We start from the raw sequence: 22957 nt of genomic DNA, 5'->3' as shown, positions 1-22957 counted from the left end.
GCACATGGTTACGTCACCTCTACGTGATGGCCAGCACGCCCTGATCTCGGTCGGGGTGTGTCACCGTGTCTCTTTCAACCGACATAAAGTTAGTGTCGATTAAAAAAAGAATCATGTAGCTTCTACCCGACACTAATAATTATTTTTAAATATTTTAAAACTTCATGTCGGTTGTAGCTGACAGGTTGGTGTTTTTATTATGTGACAAAATTTTGGGCGGGATATTTCCTACTATTTTTTAGATGAAAAAGAGGCGAGATTGAAAAATTTCCCAAAATTTTTCACTGGAAATTTCAAATCTCCATTTCCTATTATTTTACCTCTCTGTCACAAACTTTTGTCTCATTTTTCTATCTTCTCTCCACTCATTGCATCTCTCCATCCATCACTCCTCACCTCACCACCACCACCAATTTCTTCCCCTCATGATGTTGCCCACTCAAAAACCTCCCACTCTCCTCCTACAATAGCATCAGCAACCCAACACAACCTCAAAGCATTCTCCTCCTCAACCTCACCGCAATGGTGGCGACCATCACTTCCCCAGTTTCTTTTCCTTCCCCTTTTCCTTCTCCTGTTCTTCTCCCCTTCTCCCTTCATCTCTCCCAAAATTGGTCAATGGAGCAGCAATGGGGCAGATTCTCAACCCAGCTTACATCTTCCTCAATGTTTTTAGGCTCACCTTAATAGCAAAGCTTCAGACAGAGAATTATATCAGGAAGTCTGGTATAAACTACACGATTATAAGGGCCGGTGGGTTGAGAAACGACCCTCCAACCGGAAATCTTGTAATGGAGCCAAAGGTAACACCTTGTCACACTTTGAGAACTCTCCCCATTTAATCTTGTTAAGTACAAAAACCCGTGTTGATTTAACTTAATGTTGTCTATGATCCTTCTTGATAGGACATTCTCTCGGAAGGCAACATCTCTAGAGACCTAGTTGTAGAAGTGGCTGTAGAGGCATTACTGAATCCTGAAGTGTCTTACAAGGTTATGGAGATAGTTTCGCAGCCTGATGCCCCTAAGCATTCGTATAAGGATCTTTTCAGTTCCATCAAGCAACGGTGATCTTTCACTCACTCGGTGTCGTTCCAGAATCCAGACAAAAGACATGTTGATCGGCAGGCAGCACGAAATGGAGGAGGATGAACTGAGTAGCGGCTATAAATAGTAGTGGAGGTCGTCGACAAAGGAACTGAGATAGACTTTTTTTTAATTTTTTTATTAATGGTTTGTGGTGTCGGTCAAGGCCGACAGTAGGTTATTATTTTAATTGTTTAGTTGTAACTTGATGTCGGTTAGTGTGAAATCCTGTTTCTAGATTTCACTATTATAATCTACATATTTGTATTATTGAGATTTTATATTATTTTTTGAGAAATTATATTAATTTATTTGGATTTAGATTTTAATTAAATTAGTTACGAAGTTTGGAAAGTAATTATCTAAAATTCGTTGACCTTTCATCGTCACAAATAACGTATTCGAATAGATCTTGAAACTACGAGCGCATAGGCGAAAGCCGTTTGCGAGTCCAAATTATAACGGTATGGATACAAATATCTGAAGTTGTGTTACTAAACTATAGATTTTAAATTTATTTTAAACTCCCATCTTGTGGGAAAGAGGCCAATCATATTTATGTGAGTTAAGGGAACCAATTAGAAGGGGGAATAAGTGATTTTGGTGTTAAATCCGGACTTATGTGATTTATTTGGATTATATTGAATTAATGTACCTAAATGTGTGCATCAAATATATGTACCAAAATATATTATATTTAATTAATGTACATAAATGTTTGTATTGAAATATGTACCGAAATGTGTGTATCTAAATGTATGCACCGAAATGTATTATTATGAATTTAAAGTACCTAAATAAAGAAGACAAAGTACATCGAAATATATTGTATAACAAAAATTAGTTTATCTAATGTTTACAACAAAATATATTACGATGAATGAAATACAAATTAGAATTGTAATGAAATATAATTAATGCATTAAAATTAGGAAGAAAAATAGAAAATTAAAACATCAAAATATAATTAATAAATGAGGTGTTTAATGTGTCAAGGAACTAAAACAAAAATTTGATCTTACTCATAATTTTAGTCTAAAAGTCATCCTTGCAAATGATTAAAATGAAGTTTCATGTTGTTAATATTAAAATTGCTATAGTTATTAATTCGTACGTATTCTAATAAAAAGTGAACAAAAAAATACGTGAATTTTACCGGACAATCCATAACCCAACAAAGACAAACCCAAAAAATAGATTTATTAGGGCTTACGTCCATTCCTTCTCTCCTATTATTGATTTCCGCATGGGAAGTCGCATTTCTTCCAACACAGAAAGTAATTAGTCGTTTTTTGACTCTTCGTATTCCAAACAAGTAAACCTGCAAGGATCTCTTTCCCCGGTGTATCTTTCCCCCAACAGCATCTTCTTCGGATCCCTCTGAGGATCTTGTGGATATGTGAATCGTATCCGTTTATCGTATATCGTAAGGTCAGTTTTTGTCAGATACTGTTTGTGTTTTAATTTTAAATAAAAATATTTAAAATGATTTATAACCGCATGATGTACGATAAACAGACACAATTCACGGATCCCCGAGATCCTCACAAAGAGGATCCAGTGAAGATCTGAATTACAAAACTAAGTGTAGTCTCAACCACATGGTTTATCTCACTACTACAAAAAGCACTTTGCGTGACGAAATAAGATTTGTTGCGCAAAGTAAGATTTCATTGCTGAAAACCTTGCGCAACGAAATTTTTGTCGCGAAAAGCTCATGAAGATAGGATTTGTGCAACGAAAATTAATCTTCATCCTGCAAATGTACTTTGTGTGACGAAATATTTCGTCACGCAATGTTTTTTATTTTGTATTTTTTATTTAATTAAATTAATTTAATATTTTGCAAGACAAAATATTTGGTAACGCAAGATTTTGCACAACGAAAGTTTTTGTTTTTTATTTGTTTATTTAATTAAATTAAAATTTTGTTTTATTATTTCTATTATTTAATTCAATTATAGTAATTGTTTGTGTGACAAAATATTTGGTAGCACAAGATTTTTTTGAATTTACTTTTTGAATTTCTTTTAATTGCATGACTTTATTTTTTAATTACTTTAATTTAAATTGAAATATTCAAAATAAAATTACATATGAAAAATAGTGATCAAATTATCCATAATATATATTTTATTAAAATTGTACATATAAATTAACAAATTACAATAATAAAATCCTAATACAAGTCTATTGTGGTGGTGGCGGCGGGGGATATTGTTTGATTGTAATATCCCACATCGCCCGGGGGAGTGGATCCTGTAAGCCTTTGTATATTCTCATGTCTACTTAGCATGAGGCCTTTTGGGAGCTCACTGGCTTCGGGTTTCATCGGAACTCCAAAGTTAAGTGAGTTCACACGAGAGTAATCCCAGAATGGGTGACCCACTAGGAAGTTCTCGTGTGAGTTCTTAGAAATAAAATCGTGAGGGTGTGGTCGGGACCCAAAGCGGACAATATCGTGCTACAGTGGAGTTGAGCCCAGGATGTGGTGGGGGCCCAGGCTGGGATGTGACAATTTGGGATCAGAGCCAATATTTAGCCGGAAGTGTGTGCTGATGAGGATGTCGGGCCCCTAAGGGAGGTGGATTGTAACATCCCACATCACCCAGAGGAGTGGATTTTGTAAGCTTTATATGTATATTCCCATCTCTACCTAGCACGAGACCTTGTGGGAACTCACTGGCTTCGGGTTCCATCGGAACTCCGAAGTTAAGCGAGTTTGCGCAAGAGCAATCCCAAGATGGGTGACCCACAGGGAAGTTCTCATGTGAGTTCCTATAAACAAAACCATGAGGGCATGGTTGGGGCCTAAAGTGGACAATATCGTGCTACGATGGAGTCGAGCCCAGGATGTGGTGGGGGCTCAGGCGGGGATGTGACACTGATAGGGTCATAATCCTCAACTCCTCAACTTTCACCGTCAAAGTCCTGACGATTCCCTAAAAAAAAAAAAAAAACATGGTCAAATAACCAAAAAAACAACATAAAATAATACCAAAAAATGGGCATAACCTCCCCTAAAATCGGCATACCCCAAATCCGACACCAAAGTCCACCCTTCACCCTATTCCCAACCCCAAACCCCACCCAAACCCAAAATTAAATCCAAAAACACATTAATGAGAAATAAATTAAAATTTAGAGATAAAATACGCGCGCTTTGGCAAGATTGAGAGTGAGTGAGAGATAGGGAGAGAGGAATAAGTGAGAGATAGGGAGAGAAGAGATAGTGAGAGAGAGAGAGAGAGAGAAAGAGATGAGAGAGTGAGTGTGAGAGAGAGGGTCGGATTTGAGGAGAAGGAAAGAGATGAAATGTAAGAGAACTAGAGAGATACATTGAGAAAATTGTGAAGGATTTATTTTGGTTTTAAAAACCATATCACTTTGAGCGACGAAAGATTGGTGCAAAGTCTTAAAAAAAAAATTTAAAAATTCCCACACCCCATTTTTGGAGCCCACCCAAATTTTTAGGGTTTTGCGCGATGAAAAATTTATTCGTCGTGCAAAACTTTACGCGACGAAATATTGGTCACGCAAAGCTTTAAAAAAATTTTAAAATTAAATTTCCCACGTCCCATTTTCAGCACCCGGCCAAATTTAACGATTTTGCGGGACGAAATATTGGTTCGTCACACAAAATTTATAGAAATAAATTTTATTAAGCAATTTAAAATATAAAATTAAATAAAAAATAAAATAAACAAAGTTTATGCTACGAAATATTAGTATACGTTGCGCAAAGTTTTTAAAATATAATAAAAAAAGAAAATAATTTCATTTTACAATTTAAAATATAAATAAAATAAAATAAATAGGGTTTAGGCGATGAAATGTTGATTCGTTGGTAGAGAAAATGATAAAAAAATAAAGAAAATAAATTAGGTTAACAATAAATTTATATATATATATATATATATATATATATATAAAGGGTTTAGGCGACGAATGTCAATCCCACATCGTCCAGGGGAGTAAATCCTCTATGCATTTTATGTATATTCCCATCTCTACCTAGGATGAGGCCTTTTGGGAGCTCACTGGCTTTGGGTTCCGTAGGAACTTCGAAGTTAAGTGAGTTGGGGGTGAGAGCATTCCCATGATAAGTGACCCACTGGGAAGTTCTTATGTGAGTTCCCAGAAACAAAACCGTGAGGGCGTGGTCGGGGCCCGAAACGGACAATATCGTGCTACGGTGGAGTCGAGCCCGAGTTGTGGTGGGTGTCCGGATCGGGATGTGACAACAAAACATTAATATTTCTCGTGCAAAGTTTTTGAAAAATAATAAAAACTGTAAAAATAATTTATTTTACAATTTAAAATATAAAATTATATAAAAAAAGAAAATAAATTGGGTTTAGGCGAAGAAATATTTAGTTTTCGTCGCACAAAGTTTTTAAAAAATAATTTTTTTATTTTTGTAAAGACTTTGCGTGACAAAGTTTAATGTTTCGTTGCACAAAGTGACTTTGCATGACGATGTGTATTTCGTCGCGCAAAATTTCATTGTGCAAGACTTTGTGCAACGATATGTGTTTTGCGCGGAAGAGGGTTTTTTTTACTAGTGAATCTTTCCCTCCATGATATATCGACTAGGTCTCATGTTTGATTTTTAAATAATTTTAGATGGTCTAGTCTCATGTATTCGACTGGGTGTTGAATTTGATACATATTTTTTTTTATTTATAATTGAATTGACTATATAAATATGCATGTATATAGTTTGGTGTAATATGAGTATGAAGCGAACAAGGTTAATTAAAATAATATTTGCATGCATGCGATTCAATATTATAGTAGATAGGTTATTGGGTTTCTATTCTTGCATTCTGGGTTTAAAAGTCTCCATCTCCTAAATTATTATATTAGTTTCAAATCTTCTCCCTCCCTATTAATAATAATAATAAATAATAAAATAACAACATTCAACTCTAAAATAATAAATTCAATAGACATTTAACTAACACAAAAATTAGCTTGAATTTTCTCTAAAAATGCTGTGTGTGTTGACTAAGTCTAAATCAAAAATGTCAATTCATCTCTTTTTTGGCTGAATGTGAAGAAATTATAGAGTGGTACCGTATCACCACGCCAGCGGTGACACTTATACTCAAAATCTGCCATATATACAACTTATTTACAGTTGGATTAAATATCCATTTTATTCTTAAAACATAAACACTTTAAAAGAGAAAAATGAAAAATAATTCTGCAGCCTTGGCTGTCGGCGTTGGCGTCACATTTTAGAATCGGACGGCAGAAAATCAAACCTTCAGATGCAAAAGTAGAAATCAAACCTTCAGATGCAAAATTAAATAAACCAAAATCAAACATCGCGTTTTAAATCGGACGGCAGCCTCTGCAGGAAATCAATAGACGACATGGGTTTCCATCCAGGCGCAACCTCAACGAGTCTGGCAAAGCTCTCGTCCATGGCGAACGAGTGTGCGAGGGTCAGTGCATCAGAGAGAGAGAGGAAAGAGAGGGTAGGAGGAAGAATGCGAGTTTGCCGCAGTTTTGTTTCCTTTAAATTTCATTTTTATGGTAATTTTAAGTTTAAGTCTAGTTGTATAATAATCGTACACATGTTAAATTTTAAATGGAAGCACTATATGCTGATGTGGTAGTACTGTACTACCTAATAATTTCTTTTGAATGTGTTTGGGCCATAAAGAAAACTAAGGCCTGCTATTAGGCAAATCTATTTTTATTTACATAGTCGCACAATTCTGTTCCACCAATTTCTAAGCCTAATTTAGGATCTTATCTTAGCACTCCAATGACCAACTCATTTCACCTCAACTCGTCCAAAGGCTCAAACATGGTGCTCCCCAAAGCACATCTGCCATGCGGACGACCAAACCTGAAAATATCTGACCTCCTTAAATGTCAATGAACACATCATCTGGCAGAATGATGTTATTGCAATTATTCGTTTGAAACTCCATAGGACAAAGGTAAAGGCCACCAATCAGAAATTACAGTAAGTGATAGCCAAATGGCCGATCTACCCCTGCTCAATGATAAGATCCATATTGCTCCTTCTCAACTACCTATAATAGAGGTAGAGGCCTTCAAGCTTAGACATTTGTCAAATTAAATCTATACGATCATACAAAACCTTGAGTGGTTATTCAATCAACTCAACTTCTTTTCAGCAAAACCTTTCGCTATTCAGCTACAATCTCAAAGCCTTCCTATGAAGCAAACACTGCCTATAATTCCTGAGATCTAAAATTTTTATAGCTCTGACCCTTGGTATGATTCAGTTCAGATGCAATTCCAACCACCCTGATCACCTCTTTGATGGAATGTTTTCCGTTTGAGTCCAGTTAGATACCAGTGATATCGGCTAACTACTAATTAAGATGGCCTGAATCTTGCTGGAGTTTACTACTTTACATTTTCAAGCCTATTTTCTTTTTAATTCATGTAGCTCAGCTCATCAACCTAGATTTACTTTTGTAAACGTTTGTAATCTTGACTTCATCATAAAATGATCACATTCAATTTCTTGTTTTAATTTCTATTATGATTTCGTTCACTTTCTAGGCAAATACTAGCAAAATCACACTAAATTGTAACTCCTTGTTCACTTGTGACACAAAGAAGAACTTAACCGAACCAGCATTCCACTCGGTGCACAATCATTTGGTTAAAAAGTCAGTTTTATACGCAACTCTCACACTCACTCAAACACATTCAATCTGTTGGCAACCTTCAATAATAGCACACCTATTTTCTTTTTCTCTCAAACCATCCCATGGTACTCAGACTAGAAGCCATACTCGGGACAAATACATATTGAATCCAGTTTAAGCTCTGTCCAAGTTTCAACACCAAAATAATGTTTTACTGTCTCCTCTCACCTTTCGCGATCTCTCACTTTCTATCTGTCTCTCTCTGATTCTTTAGAAGCCATCTCTCTGTTGTATCAATTCAAGAATAATTTATGAACTTAAAAAAGCTAGACTTTAACAAGGTCTTAGATATATAGGTTGGAGACGAGTTAACTTAATCGAAGTCTCTGAACGGCAACAGGCCTTATTTCAAACTCTTAAACTCAAACTCATCTCCACATTTATGAAATGGTAACTCAATTACAATTTGGAACATCTTCGGTGATTTTCTTGAACACTTTATGAGAAAAAAGATAGAATTGAAAGGAGCATAATATCCTCTCTTTTTTTTTTCTTTTTTTTTTTAATTGGCAACGATAGAAGGAGCATAATTAATATTCTTAAGAAAATGGAATGCACACGTGACTAATTTTAACACAAAAAGGAATATACCACATTAAAAAAATTGAAAAACTTAGCGGTAAATTTGCATACCCTAAGTACTTTTAGGTGGGTATTTGTGCAAACTCCCATTAGATAGTAAATATTATATAACCTTATTTAGTTTAATACAAGATCCTAATCAAATCTTGCATGCCGACGGAAACTGATTCTCTTGACCCAATTCAAATCATTTCGTTTGGTAAACATGAGCAGGCAAACGTGGCTTTGCATATGCAAGCAATGGCTTCGCGAGTAAGAGATCGTTAGTTGACTCGGTGAGTTCGATGCTTGACTCAGTGGGTGGCACGTGCCATGTAAACCCATGAAGAAGCCTAGCAAACAGCATTACGGTCATGGCAGTGCCGAGTGTACTCGCTACGCAGCCCCGCATCCCAGTGCTGAACGAAATGAACCGCAACTCCGACTCGGTGAGCACTACCCCTGACCCGTCGTCCTTGAGGTGCCGCTCCGGCTTGAACTTGAGAGGCTCGTCCCAAACTTTAGGGTTGCGGCCGAGTCCGACTCGGCTGAGAATCACGTGGCTACCCTTGGGGATGAAGTAATCTCCGACGGTTGTGTCGGCCATAGACACGTGAGGCACATTGAACGGTGCCACCGGGTGGAGGCGGAAGGCTTCTCTGGCGCAGGCCTTTACGAAGTTGAGCTGCGACAAATCCGACTCTTGAACTTGTCTGTTCTTTCCGATCACAGCATCGAGTTCTTGTGTTGCTTTCTCAAAGAGTTCAGGTTGATTTATCATCTCTGCAATTGCCCATTCAGCAGCATTTGAGGGATTGTCCACTGCTGCCATTATTAGTTCCTGTATCCACACAACAAATATACATGTTAATTTCTTGATCATTCATTGGTACTTACTAAGAAAAACTCGCAGAAGATGCATATCATTTCAGTTTAGTCGAATGGAGGAAAAAGAAAAGAGATTATATTATGTGTTAATGAATTCCACGTTGATGGAAGGAAAGACCTTGCATGGTGGTACCGTTTTTGACGCATTTGAGATTACACATGAATTAGCAACAACACTTACAACACTATAGTATTGGGTAATGCTAGGAGACTAAATTTGTAGACAAAATATTGTAAACTAAATGATGATATGAAAGTTGATGATTGAATTATTACTTAAGTGTTGATGAATGCGCTTATCCCCTATTCGTAACATATCATTAAATTTGAAAATTTTGTCTATAAATTTAGTCTGCCTAGCACTATCATGTAGTATTACACAACGATTTTTGTGTTTATTGTACTGTTATTGACGCATTTGCGATTCATTTACATTCTTAGCAATATTTATCTATATATACAGGCGTTCACACCTAATAGTTATAAGAACATGCACGTAATACATATGAAAATACAGTAATTGAGAGAGATAGTAAGAGAGAGACTAACATTGACTTGAGCTTTGATTTCTTCCAGAGACAGTAAGGGTTCGCCATTCTTATCTTTCAGAGAGATAAGAATGTCAAGCAAGTCGTGTGCCTCCTTGTTATTGCCAAATTTCTGATGTTCACGAACCCTCTCTTCGATTAAGGGGTCTTGGTATTTTCTTGTTTCTCTTATGGCATCCTTGATAATCTTCTCATGGCCATCCAAGTCAAGCCCTCTCAAGCATGGAATGTAATCGGATGCAGAAAATGAATAGATGTAGTTAAGCATTGTAAATACATTTTCTAAATACTTTTGTTCCTCCAAACCAGGCCCACCATCCTCCATTTCCTCCCCAAAGTACCTCTTGTTGAGAACCATTTTCTTAATCACATTTGCACAATAATGTTGAGTGGCAAGTCTCAAATTTACAATGCCACCACCTTCATTGTTGTTGCACTGGTTGTACACATACTTGACGATGTGATCGGCCTCTTCAACCCTTTTGTCCGTGAGCCACTTGTGCCTCATTGGAGTAAGCAATTCGCTCGCTATTACCTTCCTCATTTTCTTCCATTGTTCTCCGAAGGGCACCATAACTGCAGTTTTGTACCCCTTGGTGATAAGAAAAGTGGAAATGCTAAGCGGACGTGATGCGAAGATTGCGTCTTGCTTCTTTAAGATTTCGCGGCTGAGTTGAGGGCAAGTGATGGGGATCACATTCGTGTTCCCAAGACGGATGCATGCAATTTCGGTGTTCATTTCGTCCATCATCTTGTGTATCCACCGGAACGTGGGCTTGTTAGCCAGCAATTCGGGGAGGTTGCCAACAATGGGCCATGGTTTTAGGCAATTTGGAGTGGGAGGAAGTGGATAGTTTGGCTTGAATACTTTGCTATCGTTTTTATTATCGCTTTGATGCCAAAAACGTTTGATCAGAAAACGAATGAAGGCGACTAGCAAGCACAATGAGAGAAGGCCAACGTTGGTTTCCATCACTGCAGTAGGAAAGAGTTTAGACTTGTTTTTTTCTTGTTTTCTTTTTTGAGGTAGGAATGGTAGTGATTTAAAAAGTTGGCGGTGCCTATAAATATATATATAGGCATGGAGAAATGTTACTGGAAACAAAAACACGTGAAATCTAAAATATGGGTAGTGGGTCTACACGTTTAAGCGGTGTTGTTGACTATCAGACCGACCGGTTGTCCCTGTGGTGTGTTAATTCTTTGACTGTTTGAAAATTCGACCCGCCACAAAACCAAACAACAAAAATATGGTGAATTTTGTCATTGTCACATTAGGGTTACCTAGTGAGCAACGAATTCAAGATTCAATGTATATATGTGAGATTTTCCTAACATTTAGGAATTTCTAATCAATGCATTAGCTAGTTATCATCTAATTTTTGGCCCTAACAAAAGAAGATAATAGTATCTAATGTGTTTTTGGTTCTTTCAACAAATATTACCTGTGAGAATTCAACTAATTCTCTTAATTAAATGTGAACCATCTTGTGCATTCACTTAACTCATCTGATCCATATAACTTATAAGACTTAATTTGAATTAAATTGCATTTTTTTTTAGTACACGTGACATTGGAAGAAAAGGGATTCGAACTTGAGACTTCAAATACAAGTAAGAGTTTTCTTACCCAACTAAGCTATAAACTCCTTGTAAATAAACTGTTAAAAACAAGGCATCAGTCAATGGTTTTTCAACTACATAGTATCACTTCAAAGTTTGTGATCTCCAGACTGTTGTATGATATCAGACCATTATGCAGTCCGAGGAGAGCCGCTTTATAAGGATAAGATACACTTCTGCATCGGTTTCTTTCAATAATAAAAAGAAGCTTATAAAGTGTAGGTCGATGCCAATCATACCCATCTTACAAAATATAAACATTAACAGTTTAAAAGTTAAAAAGTTAATTGAGCTTTTCTTTTTTGTTGGATACTTTGTTTCTTTCACACTACTTTTCATCTTGATTCTATTGCTATTTTATTTGTAACTTGTAAAGTTTTTCTCGGAAATTTGAGTGAGTATGATATATATATATATATATGAATTATGTAATTTTGAGTTCTGAAAATATAACTTTAACCCCTCAAACTCAACTTCTTTCATATAAAACCCGACATAAATTTTTTACTCGAATAAAACCCAATGACTAGACTCCACAAAAGCAAATTCATTAATTATGTTTGACTTTACACATTTTAAATTTTTCGAATGCCTAAAATACCCCTTTTTGCATGTTTAATGTGCACAATTAAACATATGTAGATTTTAAGGAGGATTAATGATTTTACAAAAAATATAAAAAAAATATAAAAAGGTACTTCTAAATGCATTGCATGTTATATGAGAATTCAAGATTTCCACGTTTTGTAATTAATTTGGTTGATTCATGTTTCTCTCACTCCATAAAATTTGCTTCTAATTTGATATAGGAATTAATTTGCAAGTTTTCTTAATCTTAACAACATTTTTCAATCTAAATATATATATTTTTTAGTGAAATAGTCTATCTTTTAAAATATTTATCAATAAAATAATGTACCTATTGTTCAAATTTTAGGATAAAAGTTTACCTGTTCTTATTTAACAATCATGTATCCACAATGTTATTTTTGTATGAATATAATTTACCTACTTTTTGATTTTATATGAAACTAATTTACCTACAGTGACAGTAATGTATCTACAATACTACATAAAACATTTACCTTTTTTTAACAACAATAGTGTAACTACAATTTTGTTTTCGTATGAATATAATTTACCTACAATTTAACTTTTCAAAAAATGTATCTTCTATTTTATGTTTTACTATCATATGTATGTTTATGTGTTCGCAAAATAATTTATCTAAAGTTATATAGTTAAGAGATATTGTAATGCATTATATTAATCCATTATTAGACTGGCAAAAGAAATAGTTAAAAACGTTAGCCATAATGGTTGGCTAATAATGGTTGTATGATAACAGTTATAGAAAGTTGTGGCATAAATTGTAAATAACTTATATTAATAGGTTACTTGTTTTCTTATGTGGCAATTTATTTAAATTTTGGGTTTTTATTGGATGTTGATTCATAGGTGGGTTTTTATCTGAGATATATGAGTTGCATGGGCCTATATCTAAACAACCCTTCATTAATTATATTTGACTTTACACATTTAAAAAATTTCTATGCCCAAAACACCCCTATTGGATGTACACAATTAGTTCCATACAGATTGCAAAGGAGAATTAATGATTTTACGAAAATAAAAAATAATAAATTTATTGCCTAATATATAATAACAACAAAACATGCCTAATATATGTAATAATGCATGCTTAGTTAAGTCAACAAATTATATTTTACATATAAATGTAGGTAAATTATTTCACACACATATATATAACCAAAAAAAAAAAATGCCTGGTATACGTAAAAATTCATGCAAAATAATTTACCTACAAAAAATGTTATTTGATTCAATGCACCTGCTATTCGAATTTTAAAATGTTAGATTGCTTAAAAAAAAAAAAATAATTTCCCCACTATATGTAAAAAAATGCAAAATAATTTACCTACATAATAAAGCAAACCAGTGTATCCAAAATAATGTACCTCCATAAAAAAAAAAATTTATTATTTTATTCAATACCATTTTATCTATTATTCTGTACATATAATAATAAAATGTGCCCAATATATATGATGATACATACAAAATAAAATATCTACAAAATATATGTTATTTTCTCATCACAAATTTACATATAGGTAGATTAATTAGTATAATCTGTTTGATCATATATGTAGTACTGTGCATACATATATATATTTGAACGTATAGTAGTACTATATATATAGGTAAACTATATATATATTGAGCTTATGGTAGTACAATATACATTTGAACGTATATATGTATATATATGTGTGTGTTAGGGGTAATAATATGCAATAAATTATTTGTTTATTGTAATTAAGGTGAGTAATAATATTTATTAATTTATTTTGAATATTGTGGTATAAGTTGTAAATGTTTTGTATTGATAGGTCAATTAATTTCCTAGGCAATCACTTTTAAAATTGAATTTTATTTGAATGTTTATAATTAGATAGGTTTTTATATAGAAAATAAGAGTTGTAAGGATCTATATCTAAATAACCCTTTAATATATTGATATCACAAACACTTTTTCTGATATACTATGAAAGGTCTTACACCGTAATGATTTCCAATAACACATGCTTAAATAGGTTTAAGGATGCTTCTGGTATATTAGCAATATATACTAGGACTTTTTCAACTATTTTTCGAGAAAAAAAATCAATTATATCCCAGAATATTATTCTTTTATATTGGTATGATAATTTGTTTCACTTTCTCTCCGCTCCAAGTTGCAGAGGGATATGCCAAGTGGCTGTGGTTCCTGCCTTGTATAATACTATCCAACAACCAAGGACGAAGTCAGAGATTTGTATGAGTGGGGGCATCCTCAAATAATAAAGTCACAATTAAAAATCTCAAGAATTTATTGAACAAAACACTAATATAATCCATAAAGTTTTTCATACAACATATTACATTATTCCTCGAATCGTTTTCATGTTTTGAAAGCGTTGCATAACAATATCATTACCAGTACCATTAAATATCTCTTTATATAAAAATAATCATGTTATCATTCATCCATTGATCTCTAAATTAGAAAGCTAAATTCTAAATTGAAATGTCAAAAACAAATTAATGAAGTAAAGTTGTATAAATACCTAGTGGAGTAAAATTCTTGTGTTGAATTTGATAATTGATTACTTGAACTCCAACTGTCTATAACACTCCAAATTCAATTGAATGGTTGTTGAATGAAAGGGGTGGAAAAATTTGGAGAAGTTGAGGACCGGAATTGCTTTGTCGTACGTGATGGGATGAGTTTTGTGTGGATTAACGACCTAGGGTTAGAAAAACGGGGAGACATAATTAAATTAATTGTTAATTAAATTGTCATCAGGTAGGGCATTTGGGATCCAAAACGGTAGACTAGTTTAGTTGGCTACCAATTTTTTTAATTATAGTTTAATTAGGACTGGTTATTGAGAATTGGAACGCAACCATACATTTTTTTTAAATAAGTGGGGACATCCGCCCCCCTTAGGCCTACACTAGCTCCGTCCTTGCCAACAACAGTCAACTTTTAGAACCTGCAACGCGTTGATCGTGCATGGCCAGCATATGCTTCTATACATGTTAGGCATGCAACTACGAGCAAGAAACTCGATTTCCCATACGTTTCATATCTTCCCTCTTCTGCTCCCCATATGTTTTGTTTGCTTTTTGGTCGGCTCCCATATGTCTTATGGTTACGATGAGATTAAATATCGTTCTCAGCTATGAAAAAAAACAGGCACCACACATTTCTCTTATGGACACAAACAAAAATACTGCAGCCCATATGTTCCTTTTGTTTATGTGGCACGGAATTAAACTGGTATATACATTTATCGTGCACCAAGAAACAAATGGGAGAGTTTATTTTATTTCGGGAACCGAAAAGAGAAGAAAAGATAATCATTATCTTCAAATCATGGTACCAATTCTACTCATTCACGTTATTGTGGCTCGTGAAACATATGGGAGAATGAAATGATGAACTAATTAATGTACGAACCATGATCAAATAATACACTAGGTTCATTCACTCAATGACTCACCCCTTCGTTAATTAACTCAGATCTATTCTAATCCTTAGAGTAAAACTTAAATTTTAGGTTCTAAATCTATCTCAATTTGGTCCAAGTCTTGGGAAAATTTTTAGGTGTACCGGGTACACCAAATTTTTTTGGTGTACCCTCACTCATTAGAATTTTTTTGGTGTACAAAAAGTGAGGGTGCACCAAATTTTTTTGGTGTACCGGGTACACCGAAAAATTACTCCAAGTCTTGGGCCAAAATAAGTTTTAACCCAAAATTCATTTTTAGGGCAAATTTAGGATAGAATTCCCCAAAGTTAGTGTTGGTCCACCATATATGTGTATTTTTTTTAGTTTTATATTTATAAATTTATGAATCCAACGGCGAAGATCTAATATATATGACTAAATTCAACGGTAAAAATATAGATTTAACGGTTCAAATTTAAATCCAACAACTATAATAATTAAAAAAAATTCTTTCGTGTGTTTCGTATTCTTTCATAGTGTTCTATGCGTTTCATGGTGTTAGTTTAGTAATTTTTCAATATTTGTCAAAATTTAAGTATTATACTCTACTCCGCACACGCTAACAACTCCAAAATTAGTGTACACTAGAGAAAAAAGACGAACCTGAATCATACAAGCTGTCCACACAACTCATGCAACGATTAAATCCAGATTCACATAGCTCGTAGTTGCCTTACTGCAACAAAACTCCACTAGGCCATGTTGCCAAACAATCTAACCCCTTAAGACCTCGTTTGGCACACAATATTAAGCATTGGATAGGATTAATAATACAGGAGTGGGTGTTTGGAGACTTACGTACTAAATAGTCGCCGGACTAACGAATCCAGTCCAAGTTAATTAGTACGCCTCACACCCGCTAGTTAGTACACTAAAAAAGCCCGGTATAATTAGTCGGCCGCAAAACGCCTCGCACCCCTCTCGCATCTGCTCCGTTATCTTGTGTCTGTTGTTGGAGATTCAAAGCTAAATCAGCGGAACCACTCCCGCTCACACCTGATTGCATCATCTTCCTCATGGGTGTTTTCTCGTTTCATCTTCATCGTCTTCCTCTTGCTGCAATTTTCCATTTTTTTCTTCTTTGTTTTTCTCTTTTTCTCTTTGTCTTGTTTCCTTTAGTTTGTGATTTTTTCTATTTGATGGATTTGTGATTCTTGATAATTTGTGATTTTTTCTGTTTGATGGATTAGTTTGTGATTTTTGTTTTGGTATGGGTTTCAAGGGGATCTCGAATCTCTGAGCACTTCTTCCCTGTTCGTCATTCTCTGGGTTTCTTTTGATTTTTTTATTTTTTGTGATTTTTTTTGTCGAATTTATTTTAATTTGAATATCATTCCTAAAATACTATTAATAAGTAATTAAAAAAATATAACATAATCGATCCTATTAATATGTTGATTAGTCCGATATTGCACCAAACATCCGATTAATTTAGTCAGTACTATCCGATGATTATTTATCTTATCCGACTAAAATAGTCAGTACAGTCCGAATTACCAAATAAGACCTAAGATCCACTTCAACAACGCATTGTCTAGCTTAAGTCTTAAATCTTTATAGCTACAACCACAATGTGTCAGAATTGACCATATGTACTGATGATAGTAGAAGGGAATAAGTTAATAATTTTTATATGGTAATAGAATATGTAAGTTTTACAGACTGTTAGAAACTTCAACCAATATCTGACTAGATTAGTTGTACCGCAATTTACTGATTATATGTCCACTGATATTCCCTCTTTTTTATTTTTATTTTTATTTTTTTTAACTATCTTTAAATTTCCCAGATTTCATGAAGCGAAGAATCATATATAATACAACTTAAGATTCATGAACCAGCTGGCTTAGGCCATCTCCAACCGTTGGCTTACCATATGGCTCGTTTTAGCCCTCTGGTCCTTCAAAATTCTCCAAGATATTAATATTTTAATGAACAGTACAGGGCCATATTTGCCTCCGTCTCCAACCGAGGGCCAGAGGGCCATAAGGCTCGTTTTAGCCCTATCATGAAAAACCGTCTCCAACAGAGGGCCATAGGGTCAAACATAATTTATTATTTAAATTTAAAAACTACAACAACTTAAATTCAAATCCAACAACATAAATTTAAAAACTACAACGATAACTAGCCCAAAAAACCAAAAAAATTAGAATTAAAATTTAATGAAGGGTTTAGGTATTTATAAGAAAAAAAAATTAGAATTTTTAAGAATTAAAAAAAAAAAGTTGGCCCAAAAACCAAAAAAAAAAAAAGATGAATACAACGGCTAGCTGACTGATAGGAGCATATTTATGCAACTTAATTGGCTTGTTCTCGTGCATTTACGTTGTGTTTCTTTAGTTATTTTAGTCCTTTATACCATTTTCGTGTGTTTCTAGGTTCATGGGGCGAAAGAAGCAAAGAAGTGCATTTTGGAGCCTTTTGAAGCACTTTTGGGCTAATGATGGATAGCTTATGCTTGGAGCCAAAGTGTTGGACGAAATTGAAGACCTAATTGAAGACCAAAGTGTTGGAACCTTGTTCCTTTTAGTTTTAGGACATTTAAACCTTTCCTATATCCTAGCCGCACCTTTGTCCTAAACACTAGAGCATTAATCATTCACTTTTCATTATATAATTCAGCCATCATCATGCATTTATTCCTCCCCCTAGCTGTCATTCCCATACACACACCATCACACTATCCTTTGCCATGCAAAGAACCATCCATACCATAAAACTTTCCTATTGTCGTGGCCTACCTTCCTTTTCCAGCTTTGCACATTTAATTCCAGCATCCACAAACCTTTAGAGCCGTGCATCTCCACAATCCCCTCACTCTTTAATCATTAAAGCACATGCAACTCTTCATCATTCACACACCATCACACAATCCAACCCGTGGCTTTCACATTCATTTCCACTAGAAAACAAAGCCTAACCCGTGCCTATCCTACCATTCCAGCACATCCACACACCTTGCTGCAGCTTTCCAGCTTTCATTCTTCATCATTGCAGCCACCTACATGCATTATTTATTCACTCTTCATCATTGCAGCCACCTACATGCATTAGTTATTAACTCATCATTCATACACACACGAGGGGGGACCTTCATTACGACAACAACAACACAAAAACTAGGGGACATTTTCCTTTGCCGTGAGTTTCATAACCATCCTGGCAGCAGCACTTCATTCATTCCATCTCTCCATTCTCACACCATTAATTCCATCTCTCCATTCTCACACCATTCATTCCATCTCTCCATTCTCACACCATTCAATCCATCTCTCCATTCTCACACCATTAATTCCATCTCTCCATTCTCACACCATTCATTCCATCTCTCTATTCTCATGACCTCAAACCAACACAAGAACACAACAAACCCTTTGGCCGTGAGCTCCCCATCCATTTTCTGCACCATTCTCTCCTCCATTGCATCCATTTCCATAACTCCCCACTCTATTCCACACTTCCATCCCTCCAAAACACTATCCTTAGACCTTGTGCTATAACAAAGAGGAGGAGAAGAGTGCCTAAACGTTCATACAATTCAAGTTTGAGTTGTTGGAATTTTTAGGTGTTTCTTTTCCTCGATTTCAATGCTTAAATTTACTTATCTTTGTCTTGTACGTATGAGGAACTAAACCCCCCCTTGGCTAGGGGGGATTCGAAATACATGTTTATGCTTGCAATATGATTTGATTACTTCTAATTGCGTTTCATAAGTTGTGGATTCAATTTGTTTAACTATTTGATTGATAACCTATTTATGTATGTTTATTGAGAGTGCACGCTTAATTTTCATGCATGAATATGACGCTAGAATATAAGTGAGTTTCACCTAATAGTTATGAACTTATATTCACAAGTAGTGGAGGTTGCTTATAAACAATCGCGTTAAGTAAATTCTTGGCATAAGTTTCATGCAATTCATAGTAACGAATGCCTCGTCAACACTTATGGTTTTCAAAGAACTTAATGATTCTTGCTTGTATCTCTATTATGCAATTCATGTAGGGAACTTGTGGGGAATGCTTTGAGTTGTCGTATGCAATCATCCAATTCATTAACTTAAGGAAAACTTGACAGTTAATTTAAACGGACCTAATTAACCCGGGGTATTGAGAATTCATGGTTTATTGAAAAGTAATTAGAAATCATTTTGTGAGCAAGTATAACATGTGTGGAGATGAACCCCTTAGCTAGCTTCCCATCCATTCAATTCCATCAAATTCGTATTTACAATTTGTTTTCTTTACAATCTATCCATTTTAGTTTAAATTCGTCCAAACCTTAATCCCCCGATATTTTGTTAGTCTTAATCTTAATCTTTCTTATTTTGAGTTTAGCATTCTTTGAGTCTAGTATAGTATTTTAAACTTGTTTTTACGTTTTTGAGTCAAATCCAAGTGATTAACAATCCCTCCTAATCCCCGGTCCAGAACGATCCATACTTACATACTTACTACAATTGATAAAAAGAGTGTTTAATTTGTGTGCGTATAATTCCCGCATCACTGACTAGCCGTTGCATTCAAAATTTTTATTTAAACAATCCTGTCGGTTATAACCGATAGGAATGCTATATTTTCTGGCTAGCCAGCCAGCCCTCTAACCCTCTCCGATTCTGTGGGGCCCTCTTAGATTCCACAGCCCTCTAGCCTAGCCCTCGATTGGAGACGATTTTTGGGCTATTTTCGACCCTCTAGCCCTCTGGACCCTTCAGTTGAAGATGGCCTTAGATACCCAGGCTAGCATTGCCATTTCTTGAAGTTCATATGGGTGCAAACAGTTGGAGCCACACCTCAAAGTTAAAACAGTCTGGTTTAAAACTATCATCTGCACTGTAGCTGTTGAGAGTTATCCCATCATATAGCATTGCCATTATTGAATTTTGCCAGTTTTTATTCAAATTTAATTCTATTATCTTTTTGGGGTGTGCTATCCACACATCCCAAATTACTTCTCACACACCTCTTGTTAATTTCTGTCCGTTGATCTTCTTTAATTAATCTGATCTGACGGACGAAAATTAGAAGAGTGTGTGAGAAGTAAAATGAGGTGTGTAGATATCACACCCCATCTTTTTTCATAACAGCCGCATACACAGTATTATTACAATGCGCCCATTTCTTCATTTATAACAAGGGAGTTTTAACGAAAAACCTATAATACTGTTCACTTTAACAAAAAATCACATTTTTACACTAAAAAGTCAATCTTGGTACCATTCGCTTTACCCTTTATTTTGTCCTTATCGTTAAAACTCAAAGTTTTCAAGCTATTTTCATTAGTTTTCCTTTATAACAATGTTATACAGTACCTTTGCACAAAAAGAAATCATGTAAAGCTCAAATTCTATTGGTATATGTAGGGGTGGTTTTGGTACATTACCGTACCAAACTTTCGGTACATCGAATATCGGTATACCAAATAGTTTGGTTGGTATGGTATGCCAATGGTAATTGTCACTTTGTTTTACGCCACTTAGTTTGCCCAAAATCTAATATTTTTTAATTAATGTAGAAGTGTAAAAAAATATAGAAAAAAATATATAAACACTCATAATGACAAACTTTACAACTTTCGTGAAGAGCTTAACTTTGAAATTCGCCATTATAATCATATAAATCATAGATCAAAATTTAACCGTTAATTGTTGTTTACATTTACACTTCATTTTTCTTATCAATTTTTTTTTTTTCGAATTTTCTTTTTTGAAAACATGATCTATTAGAAGATGCAGGAAGATGAACAGTTTGGATCGTTGATATTATGTTCAGAGTTTTATGGTTATTGAAAATATTGCTTGATGTTTATAAAGTTTCTATAAACTATATGACATCAACTCATATTTCAGTTAACCGTAAATATCAAAACGTGATATCAAAGATCTGAACCATTCATCTTCTTACATTCGCCAGATGATCATGTTTTCAAAAAATAAAATTCAGTAAGAAGAATAAAGTGTAAATGACAATCGACGGTTAAATATAAATTTAAGGTTTATAGATTAAAGTGTTGGATTTTGAAGCTGACATCTTCATGAAAGTAGTAAAGCTTGTTACTATGAGTGATTGTATATATATATATATTTTTTACATTGTTTACACTTCTACAATAATTATTATTAATTTTGCCCTCAAATAATTATATGAATAAATACATAATATAATATTAATAACATTGATAAGTACAGTATATCATTAGTACTGGTTTTGGATACCAGTACCGTACCAAAATAGTATGGTATGGTACAACTACCATACCTACCAATTGGTACAAATTTTTGCTAATAATTTGATATCGTATGATTGGTAGGATGGTTGGTATGATAATTTGATAAAAATTTTCACCCCTAGGTATATGCATGCATATACTCATATACAAGTTGAAAAAAAAAAGGTTATTTATATTGAGAGTTTATGTTTTCTAAGAATAGGTTGTCATGCATATTCTCGTATACAAGTTGAAAAAAAAGGTTCTTTATATTGAGAGTTTATGTTTTCTAAGAATAGGCTGTCGAATCATAGGACAAGACGTTGTCACCCTACTGCACTTAGGCCTGTCACAGCAGACCAATAAATTCCGTGTGATATCAACAATATAAGGATCAAATTCCTACTGTAGGTCGGAAAATATGAATTCTATGAGAGTGATTTATATTTGTTTTAGTTTAATATATTGAATTAATAAGTGTGATATATACTAAATTAAATGATAAAAGAGAGAAAAAGGGCATCCAATCATAAATTAGAGAAAAAGAAAAAGTAGACTTGTTTCACATTTAATATATAAAAACCATGTACCTTTATCAAACTCACACCATTGTGGCCATAATGTAATACGAAATCAAACACATGGTGTCTGATGCTTTTATATTTTTTCGTTTAAAAAATATCAGTTTATGGCTTCACTACTATAGTCCATTCTGACATTTCGCCTTCTTTTATATATATATATATATCACTTAAATCACTGAACTGTGACCATAGTATAATACGAATTAAACTCATCATGGTGCCTGATTTTTATATATAGATCACTTAAATCACTATAGAAGGGCTAATCGGGAAAATTGATATTAAAACAATAAACTACCTTGCATCATCCTATTGATACACATTTTTTTTAGGAAAATGTTAGGAAGACCGAATTTTTAAACTAAATTTGCAAACCAATGTAAGACATATAATGTATATGAATATGAATTATGAATATTATGACACGGTACCAAGTTAACCACTTACCTGAAGGCGATGGCATGCTTGTTGGGATTAGAGTTCTTTTGCAGCTCTCATCTTCAGTATGTAAGGCCTCAAGAATGCGGTTTGGTTTAAGTTTCTGTGACCAAATCATGTGTCATCAATAGAAATTGAGCACTTAATCAACGCTTAAGTAATAATCCTATCATCAACAAACACATTATTTGGTTTAAAATTTTGGTTTCCATAGCATTATCCCTTCTTTTTTTTTTATTC

At 34.2% G+C, this 22957-nt stretch overlaps 2 protein-coding genes across 2 annotated transcripts; one reads left to right on the top strand and one right to left on the bottom strand.

Annotated features, from left to right (window-relative positions):
• The first annotated feature begins 629 nt into the window (after positions 1 to 629).
• Positions 630 to 1070, top strand: LOC103934214 (uncharacterized protein At2g34460, chloroplastic-like). Its single transcript, XM_009343946.3, has 2 exons — positions 630 to 803; positions 906 to 1070. Exons 1-2 carry the CDS (start codon positions 630 to 632, stop codon positions 1068 to 1070), a joined length of 339 nt encoding a protein of 112 aa, XP_009342221.2.
• Positions 1071 to 8302: 7232 nt separating this feature from the next.
• Positions 8303 to 10927, bottom strand: LOC103934215 (phenylalanine N-monooxygenase CYP79D16). The gene is made up of 2 exons (XM_009343947.3): positions 9785 to 10927; positions 8303 to 9188 (listed from the first exon to the last, which is right to left on the bottom strand). Exons 1-2 carry the CDS (start codon positions 10754 to 10756, stop codon positions 8556 to 8558), a joined length of 1605 nt encoding a protein of 534 aa, XP_009342222.2. The 5' UTR covers positions 10757 to 10927; the 3' UTR covers positions 8303 to 8555.
• Between the last annotated feature and the right edge of the window lie 12030 nt (positions 10928 to 22957).

This window comes from the organism of the source record quoted next, unplaced genomic scaffold (genome assembly GCF_019419815.1).
Source record: "Pyrus x bretschneideri cultivar Hongxiangsu unplaced genomic scaffold, Pyrus_bretschneideri_v1 Contig39, whole genome shotgun sequence".
In the NCBI taxonomy this organism is placed as follows: Eukaryota; Viridiplantae; Streptophyta; class Magnoliopsida; order Rosales; family Rosaceae; genus Pyrus; species Pyrus x bretschneideri.
This window is presented reverse-complemented; position numbering and strand designations above follow the sequence as displayed.

Coding starts and splice junctions, on each gene's coding strand:
- LOC103934214 (XM_009343946.3), top strand. CDS start 630: ATGGGGCAGATTCTCAACCCAGCTTACATCTTCCTCAATGTTTTTAGG. Junction 804..905: donor ATCTTGTAATGGAGCCAAAG/GTAACACCTTGT, acceptor CCTTCTTGATAG/GACATTCTCTCGGAAGGCAA.
- LOC103934215 (XM_009343947.3), bottom strand. CDS start 10,756: ATGGAAACCAACGTTGGCCTTCTCTCATTGTGCTTGCTAGTCGCCTTC. Junction 9,189..9,784: donor AAATCAAAGCTCAAGTCAAT/GTTAGTCTCTCT, acceptor GTGTGGATACAG/GAACTAATAATGGCAGCAGT.